This window comes from Homalodisca vitripennis, chromosome 4 (genome assembly GCF_021130785.1).
Source record: "Homalodisca vitripennis isolate AUS2020 chromosome 4, UT_GWSS_2.1, whole genome shotgun sequence".
Taxonomy (NCBI): Eukaryota; Metazoa; Arthropoda; class Insecta; order Hemiptera; family Cicadellidae; genus Homalodisca; species Homalodisca vitripennis.
Genome location: NC_060210.1, coordinates 109885447 through 109904820, shown reverse-complemented (window position 1 = coordinate 109904820; position 19374 = coordinate 109885447). Strand labels below are relative to the sequence as shown.

The following is a 19374-nucleotide window of genomic DNA, read 5'->3' as shown; positions in this document are numbered from 1 at the left end:
ATTTGTTCAGTTCGATTCCTCAAATCCAACCTTGATAATTTATAACTCTATACATAATTGATTTATGTTGAACACTCAGAAGTCTGTAGATGCTGATGATGCAGAATACAATGTAACTGAGATAAGCACAACCTTCAGCACAACTGAGGACCCTGTAAATGTTGCTCTTTTGACATATGAGTATATACAGTGATTGAGATATCGGTATATAATACTCTGGTTTGCAAGTTGGAAACAGCATTTGAATAAATCTTTAGAAAGATTTTTGACTTTAGAACTTATGTTTGAGAATTAACTTTTTTCTATTAGAAGTAAAATCCACTCTTCCACCAAAATAGATTGACAAGCATTTCCCAAATGTTTATGTAAGTAAGCCTTATACATTTTTGCACTGGTCTAATTTAAACTTTGAGCGATTGAGTAGCTCTTGACCTACAGTGAACCTAACTTGAGTTTAACCCTACAATGTTGATCTTTAAACACTTTCAAACTCTAATTTGTTCATAGAATTACGAAAGGTTTCAAATTTTAAAGATATAATTAATATGCATTCACACGCCTTTAACCTTTACTTGTTAGTTATATTCTTAATGTAAACCTGAAGAACAAAATAGTTTGCGATTTTTTCTGAATGAGTAATGAATATATATAGAAAACTAAAAGATATTTGGATGGTATTAATCATATCTCTAAAACGAGACATGCCCCATAGTCCTAAAACTAAAAATATTGTTGAATATTTAAACTTTAACATTTTTAACAAGATGGCTGTTTTTTAAACTTTTACTTTTGATTGATTAATAATTCATGGAAATTCTGTTGGAACCACAAGTCCCTTTTTTAGTTGTAGTCTGAAATAAAGAAAATTATGACTCCATTGTAATCGGGTATTATTAAAAGGGCCTACCAACTGGCAGGATTTGCCATTAAATAAAAAGATAAAGAAGTAATGTACTTAGGTCTTCTCGAGTGAACTTAATTATATTTCTTAGTATTGAAATATAGCACAAGTAGATATATGTCTCTCAGCTGGAGAGAAGATGATATCGCTAATACTCAAAGTGCAGCTTAAACAATCGATCAACTTACAGACAGCTGAACATAACAGCTAATAAAGCAATATTGAATCATGGATAAGTGCAAAGGGAACTCCATTTCTGAGCATCACATGTGTGTTCTCTTATATAGCACAATCAATTTAAACTCTCAAAACTATTTCTTCTTTGTGCTTAAATTGGAATGTGTTTTATTTAAGAGATCTTCTTTAATAGAAATGTATTCTCCAGAGTCCAAAAATACAGCTATTTAAATGGACCTATAAATAGCTAGTGTTTATCAGTGGAATAAAATTGTTCAATCCAATTTGGAAAAATATTTATACATATTTATTTTGCAAAGTATTTTGATATTTTAAAGTGATCACATTGTATCGTATGTGTAATTTTTATAACACTTTAATTACTTTTATTGAATATAAGTGACAAAAATAGTTTGGCTGAGTTTTATAAAACCGATATATTTCTAGACCACAATCAAAAGAAATCAGGTGATAATTTTCTAAAGAATATTAAAAGATAGTGGTCTTTCTTGAAAGATTGAAGTATTTAAAGAATATTACAGAGCCAAGAATGCAGTCAACTCTAACACTGGGGTGATTAGAGAGAAAGGCAACACGTGCCTCTCTAGCACTTGACTATTAGTTTGAGCGAAGCAGATTCTTATTACAGTGTATTGAGCAATAAATCTGACAAAACACAAATGAGCTACACAATTTCAAACTTCATTTTAAAACATTTCATAATAAGTTTGAGGGTTTAATTTATGAGTTGTTCCTATAATTCACATATTTTCACATATATTTCAACTATAATATAAAAGCTACTTGTAAACAATCTTTGTTTTAACATTTTTAAATTTATTATTTGTTATCTAATAATAAAAAATCGTTTATTTTGGATTTTGAGAGTTAACATTGAATACGTTGTTATATAAAAATTGCAAATAGGTCTACTGCATTTTTTCATCAAGCAGGCCTTCTTTAAAACCAATAACTTAATAGTGCTGATGCTAAGTTAGTTTGATGTAGCTGTAGAAATATAAAATAATACAATTTACTACTCTTAGATAATAATAATAAAACTAAACGAGTATTATTATAAAGTATCCTTTCCAGCAAAGTCAGAAGGAAGGTAAATGTAAATGGTGCAAAGTGGTAAGGTTAACAAGTGACTTTTTAATGGAAATATCAGTATTGTTTTATGATGCTTTATAGCTGAAATACGACTATTGTATTTCCTTTCATATCTTTGAACAGTCACCATCTTAAACCTTAAGTTATACTGAAACATGTGAAAGAATAAAAGTAGTTACTTAAATACATGAAGTTTAAAAAAAGTTTACATTTGTTCTGCATTATGTAATAGTAGAAAGTATAATTTTTGCAAAAAAAAATAATATATTATGTAGAAGGCTACAATCTTGAAAACGTTTTTTTTTTTTATACCAGCAAACAAACTCATCTGGCACTAGTGTGAATAATATTTGTATTGTAATTTTTATCTGAATAAACTATAAACTACAGAACTTTATATTTATAATCATAAGTTTTATTTCATAGCCCCTTGTAATATGTAGTAATCTTAAGATGCCACCATCAATATCTCAAAAAGAATTAAATTTACAGGAAAGCATAGATAATAATAATCTTCTCCTACTGTTCAGAGCCACTAGACAACTACACTGTGCTTCATAAGAAATTTTAAAATTCACATTCACAACGAAAAAATGTGGGTGTGATTTTAAATTCCTATGTTTAACAGTAACTATAAAGCGGGGGAACTTCCTTACTTAAACTTTCCTGGAAATTTAATTCTTTTTGAGATACCAATGGTCGTACAGTTAAGATGGACCCCTGAGATAATTTTGGGATATGTGAGACATGATCAACTAAGATATGTAAAAAGTTCTTGACATTCTATCATGAAAATATCTGTAATAAACAAATTTTGATGAAATTCAGCTAATTTAGAAATCAGAGTTACGTGTTAACTGCTTCCCTTTATTTACACACATTGAAATGTTCGCTGCCTTCATGATAAGACAAACACGATAACTAAGATGACATGTTCCAGACTAACGTGGCTGGTGCTGTGTTTGATGGTGGCTCCGATGGTACAGTCAGTACAGACTGGGTGGCGACCCATACCTGGTCCTGGCCCTAGCCTCGAACCAGGCCCTACTCTAGGTTCCTTACCTAGCCCTATCATCCCCCGCACACTCTTCCACTCTCACCTTCCCAGACCTCACCCTGCCTGTACCCTCTACAAGGCAGTGTTTGATCAAGACACGTTCCAGCAGGTAACCTCTCTAATTAATTAAATGTTTATAAATAGTTTAGCTCACTATTCAAGCCTAACTTAAAATGTATTACACCATAACAGAGGGGTTATCATAAAAAAACTATCTGCAAGAACAGGCATTACAAAGAGTTTTCTTTAAAACTTTAATGGTTTCAAAATCCATGGACAGCTAAGAGCTTATTTCTTACTGATAGCACACTGATTGTTTTTCCTCAAAAAAAATGATAGCACTAAGGACTTAACCTGACTTCAGCGGTTATCAAGATGGCAGGTAACTCTCATAATAAATAGATGATTTATATAAATTCACATGATTTTTAGATTCCTTGCTTTTTGATTATCCAGCAAAAATGATCTTATTTAAATACTAAGAACCCCAGACACTTCACAAAATCCTCGAAGCAGTTTGATAGTATGAGTTGGACTTTTTAATTAGGATAACTTGAAAAACTGTGACTAAATATGTCAGTATAAAATTATTTTAAATGTAATAGTGTTTCCACTTATCATTCAAATACAGCCTTGTAATAAAGCTAATGAAATTAATACAAGAGAATGTTTTAATAATAAAAATATAGACTTGACCTTATGAGTAACATATATACAAATTTACCTTGTGTAAAATTAATTTTATAAATAAAGTTAATATAAAAAATTAGAGATCTAAAGATGTTTGTAAATAAATGTCTTTAAGAGAAACTAGTTAGAGATACACATCTACCAGGACAAGAGTTCAAATGAGATGATGATGTCATATTTATTATATTTGGCAAATGTCTCAGTAGTACATGTCATTATAATAGAGAGTAGAATATAATAACACATCTTCTCTGCTGCGAGAAGGAAGAGCTGAACGTAATTTATTAGTTCCCATCAGCTTGAAAACTCTCTACCCCTCTCACTCTCTTCACACTCTTAGTATTGCCTGATCCCAGTCGAACTAGAACATTTGCTTTATTGCAAGCTAGAAGATTTTATATTTTTAAATTACAATTGTTTAAAGTAGAACCTAACTTAACCACTAGTGTTTCATGATGTTATTGTCTTGCCACATTTTACTTACCTATTTTATTCTCATCAACTAGTTTTTTTAGAATAATTTTTTGTTACTTATATAACTTATCATTGCATTAAACTTACAATTCTAGTAAGTTATTAATGCAATAGACCCAGAAAATTTAAATTCTCGCATACAAACACATTTTAAATCTTATCTAATTTTGAATGACATTTTATTCTTTTAATGATACATTAATAACATACTATCGAATAAAAGAATTTAATGACTGCTCAGGTTTGTTTCAATTCAGCATCAAAATAGAATTTTAGTTTAAGACAAAACTTAACACCCATCAAAGCTCTTAATATTAGTTTTATACAAATATTAAAATCAAGGCTAACAAACACTACAATAATATATTTTATTTTTCCATATACAGTCATTAGTTATATCATTACACAAGTCATATATGTTTCCTTGTTTAAAGAAATAACTTTTATATATTTGTTTGCAATCTATTGACACAAACAATATAATACCCATTCTATTATATGTCCAGTAAAACATTACTTAAAGAATTCAAACTACCATAGTTTATCACGGTGATTTTGTGTTGTGTTACACTTAGGTATATTCTTGCTACTTAAACAATCATATACAAATAGCTGAAGAACTTATAAATAAAGTTCTAGTTCAGTGTTAGAAATAACATTTTCAAATTGTATTCATGTAGGATTGTACTTTTAACAGTACAGTAATAAAGTAACCCAAAATACTTTTAAAAACCTACTTGTATTATAGAACAATAAAAGAATAATAGTGGTAATCCTTAATGTTATGAACCTATTCATTATATATTAGGTTTCTGTTCTATATGTAACAAATGCAAGTTACCGTTATATACTTGTATGTCTTATATACCTACTTGTCTTATATCAATTTGATATCTATTAAATATTCCTATGTTCTTATTTACTGTTGCTATATAATGTGGTATAACTGTTTATAAAAGGATAAAAACTTACCCCAGGTTTCAAAGTAAATGCAAAGATTAATGTATCATTCAATACCTGCAACAAAACAAATTACTATTAAGTACATCAAGCAGTGTTTTGCAGGCAGTAATTCCAATAATTACCAATTCAATTTGTACTAAAAGATAGTTCTGTACATCAAGTAGTGTTTTTCACGAAGTAATTCTAATAAATAATCAATTCATTTGATACCAAAAGAAAGTTAGGGAATCAAGCAGTGTTTTGTAACCAGTAACTCCAATAAGGAATCCATTCATGCTATATTTGATACTTCTCGGTGAATTAATAGAACAGTGTAGTATCCTACTTATTTTGCAGTTGGTACTCAGAAAAAAACATCTGAATCGTCAGGAATAGAATAAAATATAACAATGGATTATTGAAGGACCTGACAAAACGTAACGAAAGAGTTATCGCACAGATAGACTGCTCTTTTACTTTTGACTACAGAATTAATAAAGTTTTTCAATGGACCAGGAAGAACCTATGTACCAAGTATTAAGCCTCTTGGACCTTTCTATCAAGGGATACCTCACCGACAGATGGAGGGACTGCCCTGATCTTCGAGTGGAAAATGAGTACAGTTCTTCCTTGGACAAATAGAAAAACTATAAATAAGTTCTGAGTCTTCAGGACCTTTGTAATCATACACACAAACAGATAGACAGTCAGTCATTTTACCTTTAGACGTCAAAACTGAAAGGGTTCTTGGTTCGATGGACCAAGATGAAACCTATGTACAATGTTTAAAATCTTAGAGTTTTCTATTAATAGTTATCGCACAGATGGAAGGACAAGGACACAATTTTAAGAAGGCCCTGTCGAGTTCTTAAATAGATCTCAAAACTTAACCAAGTTTGTTTTCTCAATTCAATCAACTTAAAAAAGGTACTGTTAAAACACCACCATGTACTCCCAGTACAAATTTTGAATTCTGATGAGCATTAATCAAAAGAATTTGAATCTATCATCTGGCTCAAGAAACTGTAAAAATAGAAGAATAGGATTACAGTTGTTCCTGTGACTATTGTACTAAAACAAAACATAATCAGAGTCATTGTGAACCATTTACGCTAAAGCATATAAATTAAACGAAGAATTTTTACATATACACAGCCCTACATACATTCTTCAATACTTATCACATAATATTCTGTACTGTATATGATTTAAAACGAGCAGCAGAGTCAATACATAAAAACAGTATACAAATTTACTGCAGGTGCTCTGCCTGGGCTAAATCAGTACTAGCATAAATATTTAACACAATGCAATATGGGGCCAAGGTGGTTACAGAGTAGGGTTTCTAAATATAGAGTGTACTGTGTCAGATTTGTGAATGATTTGATTTGTTTTGACACAATCAGTCATTCCATGAACTAAGAGGTATATTCACAATAACCAGTTTTCTAGGGTTACTGTTATTTTTGTTCAAGGTTTTTCTTTATCTCATAAGCTATTTTCATATCCAACATTTGGATTAGTTTGCAAGTATGTGTACTACTAATTGTGTTTTATGTTATGTTCTATTAACTACACTACAATGAATTCTCTAATTTATTTAGCTTACTACAAGAGTACATAGACTATACACAATATGTTATTTCTAACATTATGTATATGTGTGCGTGCGTGTGTGCGTGCGTGCGTGTGTGTGTGTGTGTACATATTATACTTGAAAGATTTTATGTATATATTTCAAGGCATAGAAAACAATATACCGTATATATATATATATATATATATTCATAAGCTACTGTAATATGTATTTATTGCTTGAAGAATGGAGTCTAGACGATATGGTCCCTTAAAAACAAAAAGTATGAGGGAATAGCAAAAACAGTAACCCTGGAAAGGGACGCAGCAAGTAAACTAACTCCAACACCACAAGGCATATACATCCCTAAACCTAGAAAGCATTGATTTAATGAGAACAGATAAAATGCCAGAGCTGGATCTTGAAACCAACGAATCTAGATAAAAGAGGAATTCAAATGCTGGTACTTTAAATTTATGTAAATGTCAGTCATCCTATTTTCCTCAGCTCTCCTTTCCTTATTGTTATTCTACATTGTTTCTTAAAATATTTGGATGGATTTTTAAAACAGTTACTCGTAAATGTATTAATAGCTAATTAATTATGTTACAGTACGTACAATACAAGACACAGATCCCAGACTTAAAAGAGTTCACACTCTGTATGTGGCACAAGTTCTACAACCACAGTCAAGATCAACCTTTGTTCTCCTATGCTCGTAAGTATTACTTTTCACTTAAGTTATTTTAAACAGAGTATTTTGTTAATCTATAATTTAAATTTTTGAAACGTTATGACATTTATTTTGTATGAACCTTGAGATCAACACTAACAATAACTATTGTTAACCCATGACCGCCGGGGCCAGTACTAACCATAACTGTCAACACTACACTTTTACAATACTTTACATTTCGCTTTGTACTACAATTAGTTTTTATGTACATTGAATGCTTTTTTTGTTTTGTAGCTTTTTAGATTGGCTATTGATTAGTGCAAATTAAAAATACATTATGCAAACGACGTATTTAGTAATTACTTCAAAAAAAGAAATTTACATAAAATTATCACTTTGAAGCAAAAAATCTGTATAAAAAAATCTCAATCGATCGGCAATAACTTTAATTGGTAAGGTGGATGTATCTTATAATCACTGTGACATTACAGAACATTTCTTTATAAAATAGATTGACAGATATTATCATAACAAACATAAATTTTAAAAGGATGATTAAATAACTAAAAACAAATAGCTGTGTCAAGGTTTTAGAGTGATACCAACTTTAAAACTAATATAGATAGTCCTTATTTACTTTAAAACAAAACCAAACCAGGCAAAACACATTTTAAAAGTTTGTAAATTAAATTTAAAATATTATTTTCCTAAACAAGTAATCAATTGGGTGTTAGCGGTTTCAGTCTAAACCTCACTAGTCCAGGAACGTAGAATCGAGAGGATAATTTTGTGCATTATAGGTATAAGTGAGCAGACACTGCTTGCTTTCCATAATATTAGATGACTCAAAGAGGCAGTGGTTCATGTTATCTTGTCTGCCATAGCTGTATTATTCTCCCAATGACTATTCTGAACTAGTTTTCTCTCATTACGCTTAGTTTATTAAAGTGTCACAGACTGAGATAAAAAAGGAATATCTATTTATTCATGACTTCCCAATACACTCAGCCGGTTCTTATATGTTTGCTATCAATGAAAAAATGCTGTAGCATCTCAAATATCTTCCGATTACGCGAATTAAACTACACAAGGAAGATCTAAATTAGTTCTCTCTTAGTCTACTAAATTTTTCAGCTCTACAATTTGTCACATACCATGACAAGTCCACGAAATCTACTCATATCCAAGGAGTAGATAGCAAGCTCTGAGTCTGCCAGTTCCTACATATTGACCATTAATGGACATAAACTTTGCTGACTCTCTTATCCAGTCCAACTACACAATGGTTGATCTGAATTAACACACTTTTAGCATACTTAGTTTTTTAACTGTACAATGTGTCACAGACCGAGACAAATCCAGGGAAATCTACTCATGGGTGGCAAATTCTGAGTCTGCCAGTTTCTACATGTTGGCCATCAATGGGCAGACACTGTACCGACTTAACTACCCAGTCCGACTACACAAGTGGTACCACATGTGTCAATCGTGGAATGGCAAGACTGGAGAATGGCAAATATGGGTCAACTCAGAACGTATTGGAAGGGGATTCCATAACCTGGTAAGTTAATCAAGTTATTTACCCAAGTCTTTCATGACAGTTACAGAATTAATTTACACAAATATCTATTAAGCTATAGGTTAATTTCTTAGAAAAGGGAGTACATAAAAACGTTACTTATACCATCCTGCAAAAAACTCAAATTAACAAAATTGGAAAATAAAAATGAAAACCTCTTAATGTATGTGTATAACTAACAAGTAATTTTTAACTTGTCTCTAATCGGTTACCACCACAATCTATAACAAATGCCTCCTAACAGATTTACTTAATCCATTTGACCTGTGGGGAATCATGCTTTTACATGTACCCAATTAGTAGAAGTATACAGTATATCAGTTTGAACAAATTACAAAAATTTTTAATCAAATAATGTTTTGTGTGGTATAATTTTCTGGATACTCTCAAATTTACATCAATTTTACAATCCAACAAAAGCTATTCTTCTAGAGATCCCATAATTAGTTGTTACAGAGTGCAGTAAAATATAAGACATCTCCGTTGACTTAGTCCAGAATAGTAACAGTAACTACCATAAAAACAGTCATAAAAAATTTAAAAAAAAAAACATTATAAATGTCAAAATATAAGTAGATTTTTTAAAATAACAAGTAAAATAACCTTTAGTATAATTATACACGATTTAAAATTACTGAGAAAAATGTATTTTTAAAAGTCAACCAGCTGAAGATAAACAGAAGAATTCAAAATGTTTTCAACTCTTTCCGGTAACGTAACATATCAAACTAAAATTAGAAGTCTGAATTTATTGATACGATTTTGGCAGTTTAGAAAGTCATTGTTTTAACCTTGGTGTAATGCACTAAAGTTCCATACATAAACAATTGTATAATATTTATTTTACATGTATTATCATTACATTGGCTGCCATACTCACTATTTTGTTTGATATACGGCCACAAACAGGAATGTAATACTAAACCACATGACGATTCCAATAACTGATATTGTACATTTCACTGTAACTAATTCATGTCCATCGCACACAAACATGTGTAAACCTCCACATAACTATCTCTTACCACAGATACATTAATAGTCAATACAATAGTCAAGTGGTTTAGCACTTCTGATATCAGTTAAATTATACACAAACAATGCAGTGAACGCTCTTGTGGTTTTATTATTAAAATAGAAATATAACTTTATAATTATTACTACAACATGTAGATATTGTAAAATGTTATTCATTTTTGATAAGTTTTTATTTCTGTTTGCAGTTGGTTGGCAAGCCAATAAAGGGAGGCGGGATGGCTATTAGCGGGCAGGAGCAACTGAGGTACAGTGGTGGCGGAGGGGGGAAAGGTAGTGTACCAGGGCTGTTGGGAGAGGTGACTCTTGTGCAGCTGTACAAGGCAGCTCTCACAGCAGGTAAGGCATACACCAACCATAAACACCATCATGTACACCACTTCCATCATGAGGATAAGCCCGGGGAGGATGACTATGCCATCTCATCTCCATCCACCCCTGCCCCTCCACCTACTCTGCGAGGCACTGACTTCCCATTCCTCTCCAACGGTCAACTCATTCCTATGCTACCAATACCTGAGTTGTCAGCATTCAGAGGACAGTCGGACCCTACCGTCACCGGCTTATTTACTCCTTACACTGGACAAGTAGATCTACTTCTACCAGGAATGCAGCGACTGTTCAAACGTGATCAGACAAAACTTGCAAGCACTCTCGGAAAACGCATAAAGAAATCGGAGGAGAGTAGTATTGCTGAGGATCAAATGGGAGACATTTTAAAAGTGGAAACTAGAGAATCCAGAAAAGTTAAAAGGGAGACGACTAAAGTAGATGAAAGAAAAGTGAAGCCCATTAATGAAGATGATATTTTAAAAGAAACCGATGACAAAAAAGATGTGGAAGTGAAGAAACGCCAGACAATGGAAGAGGATGGATCAAATGAAGATAAACACCACAAAAAGAGAACACTCTTTGATGATCAATTTCAGTTTGGGCTTATCCCAGGTGACGATTTATCTGGACTTTTCCCTGGAGATGGTTACATCCTCGGAGGTGGTGGTATAAAGTTTGATGGAGAAGAGACTAACAGTGCTGACCCCGAGCCTACCCAAGGAGGGGTGCAGATGGAGCCAGCAGAGTGGGAAGTCAGGAGCATCATGGCAGTCTGCTCAGGATGCAGTGAAGATCCTTTCAGAAAGGCGAGTCTCATCTCGTGGAGAGAGACATCCAAGAAACTTTATGCAGGAGCAATGTATGTGCCTGCTATTCCAGAGTGCCAAAGGTTTTAAGTGTGCCAATAATTTGTGACATAGAGACAGATGAAACAGTGAGTCATTTCATTGGTAGGAAAGAGTACAACAAAAAGGAGAAATCATAGCATGAATGAATAAAAGGTACTTGTTCAGAGAACTGAACTGACTTTAAATAGAAAGATTTTTCATCAGTATTATCACTCTCATTAGTAACAATTTTATAGTTTTTATCATTTGGCAACATATACGGGTTTTTTAACTTTAAAAGAGAATTATTAAAGTGTAATCTCTCAAAGTAATATTGAAAGTTCAAAATGTTATATTAGTTTTACAGGTATCTAGAATAAAAAATATTAAGTTATATAATACTTGAGCTATACACAACTTACTGTTTGGTACTTAAATGGGTGATTTATACAAAAATGTAGCTTAAGTTTTCGGGGATGATATGCTTGAGGACCATATGAGAACTGTAATATAAAAAACTAATAAGTTATCTAAACAAAAAATCCCATTCCCAAGTCAAAACTAATCTTAAATCAAGCTATTTTGAAACAAATGTTCAATTAATTTATAGTAATTACATTTTTTATAAACAAAAACAGAAAAAACTAAATTTATTAACAATATACAGGATTTAAAACATACATTATTAGCTTCATGTACAAAATACTAATCAAAATCATATCTAAAGAATTACAAAGTGCAAGATGTTTGTATTTCAAAAAGTCTGTTAACATAAAACCAAAACCAAAGTTAGAGGACTTAACTAAAGCCAAGCTCATCAGATAACATTTTGATTGTAAGAACCATAATGAGAATCACCATTAGAACGATTGAATGTACAATTCCTACACTACTTATAGTTTTAAGTTTTAATGTATAATATAAGTTGTAATTAATTTGTAAGATATTAAATTTTTGTAAACAAAATTTGTGGTTTTACTGCATCAAACCTTCAAAAGCCTCCAGTATACGGCATTAAAATAACATTTCAAAAGTACTAGCCAATCAGTTTGCTGAAGCACCAATAACTAATTTATTTAAAAAGCTAATGTGCTATGTCATGCTACACTAAAGACAATATGTGTAGTCACTGATAGCATATTCTGGGTGATAAAAATGTATGAAACCATCTTTATCTCTTTTGAATGTGCACTGATAAAACATCACAAACTTCAAAATCAGGTCATACTGACAGATGACATTTGTAGCTTTAAAAAGAAGATGAAAAACAAAACAGATTTCTAAAAACTTAGTAGTATTTTTTTACCAAAAGATGTTTTGGGATGTTGGGTTTTCAAAGCTTCCTACTATGGAGAATGGAACCTACCAAACTCAGGACAGACCTGAAGGGAAACTGTAAAATACTTCCAAAATTATCTGATTTGATAAGTGCACTTGATTTGTTTTGGATTAATTTCAAAACATAATCTTAATATTAGGATTTAAGATTTAAGATTTAAGAGCTTATTTCAAAGGGGATAACAGCCAATAATAGCCCAGGTAAGAAAACAAAAATTAGCAGACCTAGTTCAGGAACTCTGATACCACCTTGTATAGACTGGGTAGAGTAGATTGGTCTTTACAACAAATCTGATCCAAATGAAATTTATGACACCTTAATATTGACACCTTAATTGACATATTTCAGCTCAATTTTGATCAATCCTGCTTTTTAAAAATCTTATTTCCAACCAATTTTATTATATGGAGCAGAGACGTGGACGTGGACTAAAAATGATTTAAGCAGATTGCAAGCTGCAGAAATGAGATTTTTAAGAGGGATAGAGAAGACTACAAGAAGAGATAGAATAAGGAACGAAATAACCAGAGAAAGATTGAAGGTAGTTTCACTGCAAGAGACAATGGAAGGAAGAAGAATACAGTGGATGGGGCATGTGAAGAGGATGGGAGATAATAGAATGCCTAGAATAGCACTGGAGAAGGAGGAAGGAGGAAGAAGACCAAGAGGAAGACCGAGAGGAAGATGGGAGGACCAAGTGTGGAAAGACATAGAGAGAAGGGGACTACAGAAAATACAGGTGGATGAAGAGGAGACCTGGAAGGATAGACTAAAGTGGAGGAGGCTGTGTACGACGACGACCCGTGAGAACGGAAACGTCTGACGATGATGATGATGATGAATCTTAATATAACAGAACCCTATATTTCAGGAGAATTTGGGTGACGAATTATATAAAGTTTTGGCTTAAAACAACAATAATAACAACAGCAGAGTAACCCATACCTCATCTACATGCGTTGAAAATTTTATTACCAACCTAAAAACTATAAATTGTGATGAAATAGAACAATGTTTTTTTTTGTGTATTTGAAAAAACTAGTTGAAACCAAATCAAACAAAATTTTTGTTATTTAAAGCAAGATCAGTTTATAGTTTGGTAGCTACATTTTTTTGAAAAGTAATTTAAAATCTCGCTTTTGACTTTTGTATATCTATATCGAATCATTATGCTATCTGTCTAGTTACTAAACTCACAATAAATAAAGCAAGGAATTTTAAAACTAAAAGCGCTAGATGTATAGAACAACCTAACCTAAGCTAAAGTATGAGATGATACAGGAAAGATCTTGGACTGTATGCATCATTTTTTATGGACACAACTATACAAGCCGGTGCACTTGTAGCCTCTGCCGCAATAGCCGAGTTTCGTTGTTGTGAGTGGTTAGGTTATGTCTACAAGTTGTGCTTTGTTGTTTTGAGTTATCGTTACATAGCCATTTTTGTGATAGCTGATAAATACCAGCAATAGGCTTGCATCAAGTTTTGCTTTAAACTTAAGAAATCACCAACAGAAACTTTTTCAATGGTTCAAGAAGTTTTGAAGAACATTCACTGAGGTTTTTGAGTGGTACACTCGCTTCAAGGCTGACAGAACTTAAATTGAAGATGACCATTGTTCAGGACGGCCTTCCACAAGCAACAAAGATAATATTGATGGAAAAATTCAGCACCTCATTCATGAAGACCAACGTCAGACAATAAATGACATGTAGTCAGAAACAGCAATGTGTCAATGTGTGCAGTGATCTCAAAAAGACATCTGAAAATGACCCCACATTCATATCCAGGATGATGACTGATGATGAAAGTTGGATTTATGGTTATGATCCAGAAACAAAACAGCAGTCATCAGTGTGGAAAAGTCCACAATCACCAAGACTGAAAAAAGCAAGACAAGTGAGAAGTGCAACAAAAGCAATACTCATAGTTTTTTTGTACATTAAAGGCATTGTTTGTAGTGAGTTCGTGCCACCTGGTGTTACAGTAAACTCTGATTTTTTTTAAGATGTTTGAGGGAAAATGTGTGTCGAAAAAGATTGGTGTGAAGACTAAACCAATGGCTACTGCACCCCAACAAAGCTCTATCTCACGCATCCATGAAAACAACACAGCTTTTGGCCAAAAACAACATGGCTAGTGTTCCACATTCTACCTATTTGCCAGATTCAGCACCCTGTGACTTTTTATCTTCCCAAAAATGAAAATGCATATAAAAATCACCGTTTTCACTGTGTTGAAGACGTACAAAAAAGTTCTTGACAGCTTTCCAGAAAAGCTGTTTTTTAACACTTTCCAGTCGTGGAAAAAATGCTGGGTTCTTTATATCAACTCAAATGGAGCTTATTTCAAAGGGGATAACAGCCAATAATAGCCCAGGTAAGAAAACAAAAATTAGCAGACCTAGTTCAGGAACTCTGATACCACCTTGTATAGACTGGGTAGAGTAGATTGGTCTTTACAACAAATCTGATCCAAATGCAATTTATGACACCTTAATTGACATATTTCAGCTCAATTTTGATCAATCCTGCTTTTTAAAAATGATTAAGATCTGTGAAATAATAAAGATTGAATGAACAAATGATGAAATTTTTAGAATTGAAAAACAACATGATTCTTTTGTATGAAAATTGGAAAAATAATAAAACTAATTTTCATAAAAATAATTATAAACAGAATCTCCAACTTTATAAGACCAGTATAACAAAATACAAAAGCCGTATGGTACATCAATAGAATTTCTGAAGCTGAAGATAAGCCTAAGGAAGGCTAGAGTACAGTCAAAGAACTTAGAGGTTGTAAAAATTCACCTGAGAAAACATTAAATTTACGAACAATAGCAAATTGGTTGATAATACAAAAGTCAAAAGCGAGATTTTAAATTACTTTTCAAAAAAATGTAGCTACCAAACTATAAACTGATCTTGCTTTAAATAACAAAAATTTTGTTTGATTTGGTTTCAACTAGTTTTTTCAAATACACAAAAAAAAACATTGGGCCGATTATTGAGTAATCTCACCCCAAAAACATCATCAGGCATTGAAGGAAACAGTATAAAAACCAATGAAGCCCGTCAGGACTAAATCTTGAATCCGCTGGTTTTAATAAACACCTCATTGCACAGCGGTTTCTTTCACGATAGCTGTGGGATTGCCAAGGTCAGGCCATTTTTCAAAAGAGGGGATGAGTCAGAAATGTATAATTACTATCCAGTCTCCCTTCTGCTTGTGGTTACTAAATTAATTGAAAAGGTTGTCTGTGGTCAGCTTACCGCTTATCTGGAGAGAAATAAACTCCTATGTGAGCGGCAGTATGGCTTCAGGCAATAAAAATCCACCAAACATGCTTTGATTGACTTTATAATGGTAATATCGATGTAATGGAGGCGAGAGCAGTTGTAGGTGCTTTGCTGACTATAGCAAACGTTTTCGATTGTGGTGATGCTGATATACTGGTTGGTAAACTCATTTCGTTTGGTGTTGTTGATACCGCTTTGAGTTGGATGATCTCCTATCTTAGCGGCAGATGCCAGGTGACTGAGATCAAACATGTTTCAAAATTTAAATAGAATTCATCAAATCAAACAAAAGACAAATAACAAATGGTGTCACACAGGCATCAGTTTTGGGATATCTGCTTTTTATCATTTACATAAATGAGATTGTGTAAGTCATCTCATAGAGCGACCTCTTTATGTTGATCCCCTTGAAGCCAATGAATTTACAAATTGAATTCAGAAAAACCAAAATTGTTTGTATTCAAACCAATCAAAAGTGCCTTTCAAATTAAAAAAAATGTAATCCTTTTCATCAATGATAATCAACTTGATGTTACTCACTCTGTCGACTTTCTGGAGGTGAGGTTAAACGAGTGTTTAGACTAGAGTGTGCAGTTTTGCAACATCGAGTCTAGGCTAGCAAAGGGCATTTTTGCCTTATGCAGCCTTAGAGGGCAAAACATTTGGCCCTAATGAAATCGGTCTACCACTGTTTGCTTGAGTCGCACAACTCCTACTCTATAGTATTGTGGGATGCAACCGAATCAAAACTAAATCAAATTTTTGTATGGCAGAAGAAGGCATTGAAAAGATATGTTTTTAAATATAGAAATTTTAACATTGCCAAGTCTTTACATTTTAGAAGTCTCTGTTTGCATAAAATTTCACACAACGGAATATGTAAACAACAGCCAGACTTATATATGTGCCTTTCAATGCAGACTTATACAACTTTTTATAGTTGACTACTAATAATAGTTCACCAATAACTCCTTAATTAAAGGTGCTATAATTTGGTAGTTAATTTGAATCACACTTGACAGCACTGAATGTCCTTCCTCACATCTAAAGTATACTTTAAGCTATTAGAAAGCTTAGTATATATCAAGAGATTTTATTCATTTTAGAACCAGAAAAAATCAAAGGAATTACCAAAAAAAAAGATCAAGCACCAGTTTACTGTAACAATTTCTTTACTATATGATCAAATTCATATAAGATAACTTATTGGCAGAAAGTAAACTATTGGCAGAAAGTAAACTATTACAAATCCAAACACACAGTTTCATTTTAAATTAAATGAAAATTATTTCCCCTTTACCATCAAGATCAACATCAAAATACTTGAAATTCTTTAAAAAAGTTAAGTAAAATTAATCATAATAGAATGATGTTATATTTACATAGGTAGCATGACAAATATGTGTAATCTAGTAAATGATAATATAAATTTCTAATTCAACATTCTATTGGATGATACTTAAATGCAATAAACCCAATAAATAGATAACAAAGCCAACAAGTTCAATGAAATAGCTGTGCCCTTGACTGCTTAACCATTCTACGTAATACAAATGCTCTTGTCAGTTATGTTATTTTATCTCATTACGTTAAATTTTTCAAGAAAATGTTTTTATAAATTAAGTCTGTGTGCCAAAAAAAATCGTATGCATTGTTCAAGACTACAAACAAACAATATGGAAATGCGAGACAATGTTTCCACATTAAAATTTCAATTAATGTGCTTACAAAATGTGAACTTTAGGTAAGAAGTATGCAAGTAATAACAATAGAGAGAGTGAGGAGGTCAGGTTGATGAATCAAGACGGGGGTTTTGACCACAAAGTGTGACTGTAACCCTCCCCTCACCCCTCCCCCGTGGAATCATGAATATTTCCGTGACTTGACAAGAGCGGTAGAGGGCCCTTTATTCTCTGCAGGCCAATGTGTACCTGATTCATAAATCATGAGTCTGATGGTCTTCAATAGTCGTTCACAACCTCAGTTCATTGACACAAGCTGGGTTAAACTTCTTCCTCAGTGTTTGTTTATATAAGGCTAATGAACTATTATTTTGTTAATTAATGAATGTCGTCAGTTATTTTGCCAACGTTTTAAATACTGTATCTAGGCTATTATATTTTTATAAAGCTGTATAATATGTGATGAGCCGATAAACTGTAAAATCACTGATAAGTTATTGAGGATTATTTCATACTGGAAGAACGGAAGATGATAATATAATATGGGAATATTAAACAGTAGATATCCATTGTGTACTGTCTATTGTCTAAATTACAGGATACTTATCCTTCAACTTAATGATAGGTTATGAGGATTTACTTCTGTTTCGCATTATGATAATCTAATCAAAACAAAATTTGATTTAAAATTATGTATTTGTCAGGTAATATCCTTTCATGTTTAAAAGTGACTGAATTTTAAAGTACTTATCACACCATCTTTAAGGAAATATATAAAATTATCTTACAATAGATTTTAACAGAATAAGCTTATTACAAGATGTATTTAATAATCCCATTGCTTCATTCATGCTGAAGTGAGTAGGTTTTAATTGTTTCTATACAATGTTAACTTTACTGGTGTTTTGCGTTTTATTTCATCTAAAAACAATAGAATAGAATAGAATAGAAAAATTATTTATTTTCTTAAAAATATGTACAATAGTAAAATTATATAAACATCATTTATACCTTAAGCACAAACACAAACATTGCTCCTTAGTTGTAGACACAATTGACATGAAAATAAAAATAAAACAATGTAACTTTTTGTTAAAGAAATATGAACATGTCTTTTTTTATTTTAATACAGCTAAGGTACATCAATAAACAAAATTCAAGAAAACAAAATAGGACCTCAAAAGGCAAGGAACTATCTGTGTAGAGGCTCCAACTTTCTTAGAAAAACAAAAGAAAACAACACTCAACCATGATGTTTTAACTGTAATTTTTCTGTTGTGTTGCTTAGCTTTGGCATGTTCCAAAATGTTCCTTGATTCATTCTCCTTTGGTATACTTAACTTTCCATTGCAATTCCTCGAAACAATGCATGTTCTGTCACCTTAATAAGTAAATGTCTATTACATATAAGATTATTTTTGAGCTTACTGTGACAACACAGTGTTGAAGAATGGTAGGTTGGCATTACTGTTTTTCAAGACCACTTTTGAAATGAGCAGTGTTTTAGTCTGTTTTTAATCTAATTCAGCAAAGAATACCATGGATTGTCAATCCCTATGCTAAAACATCATGGGAGTTGTAACCGAAACAAGCTCACTTAAAGGTCCCAATGCCTGGACTACTGTCCACTTCTAACAAACACTCTAATTTACCTTGTTTCATTAATACCAT

General features: G+C 32.2%; 2 protein-coding genes across 4 annotated transcripts in view; one reads left to right on the top strand and one right to left on the bottom strand.

The window, feature by feature from the left end:
* The window catches only part of LOC124359951, a 31749-nt gene extending 19403 nt beyond the window's left edge, over positions 1-12346 (top strand). For 2 of the 3 annotated variants that reach the window (XM_046813144.1, XM_046813145.1), the window contains exons 2-5: positions 3132-3357; positions 7543-7648; positions 8953-9167; positions 10409-12346. In XM_046813144.1, the coding sequence (XP_046669100.1) occupies positions 3132-3357; positions 7543-7648; positions 8953-9167; positions 10409-11449 (1588 nt within the window). In that variant the 3' untranslated portion in view covers positions 11450-12346. Of the gene's footprint in view, positions 1-2959; positions 3358-7542; positions 7649-8952; positions 9168-10408 lie in introns of those variants that run through there. The other variant, XM_046813143.1, reaches the window with a different exon arrangement.
* LOC124359950 (coiled-coil domain-containing protein AGAP005037) overlaps positions 1-19374 on the bottom strand; it is a 560570-nt gene that overhangs the window by 156922 nt on the left and 384274 nt on the right.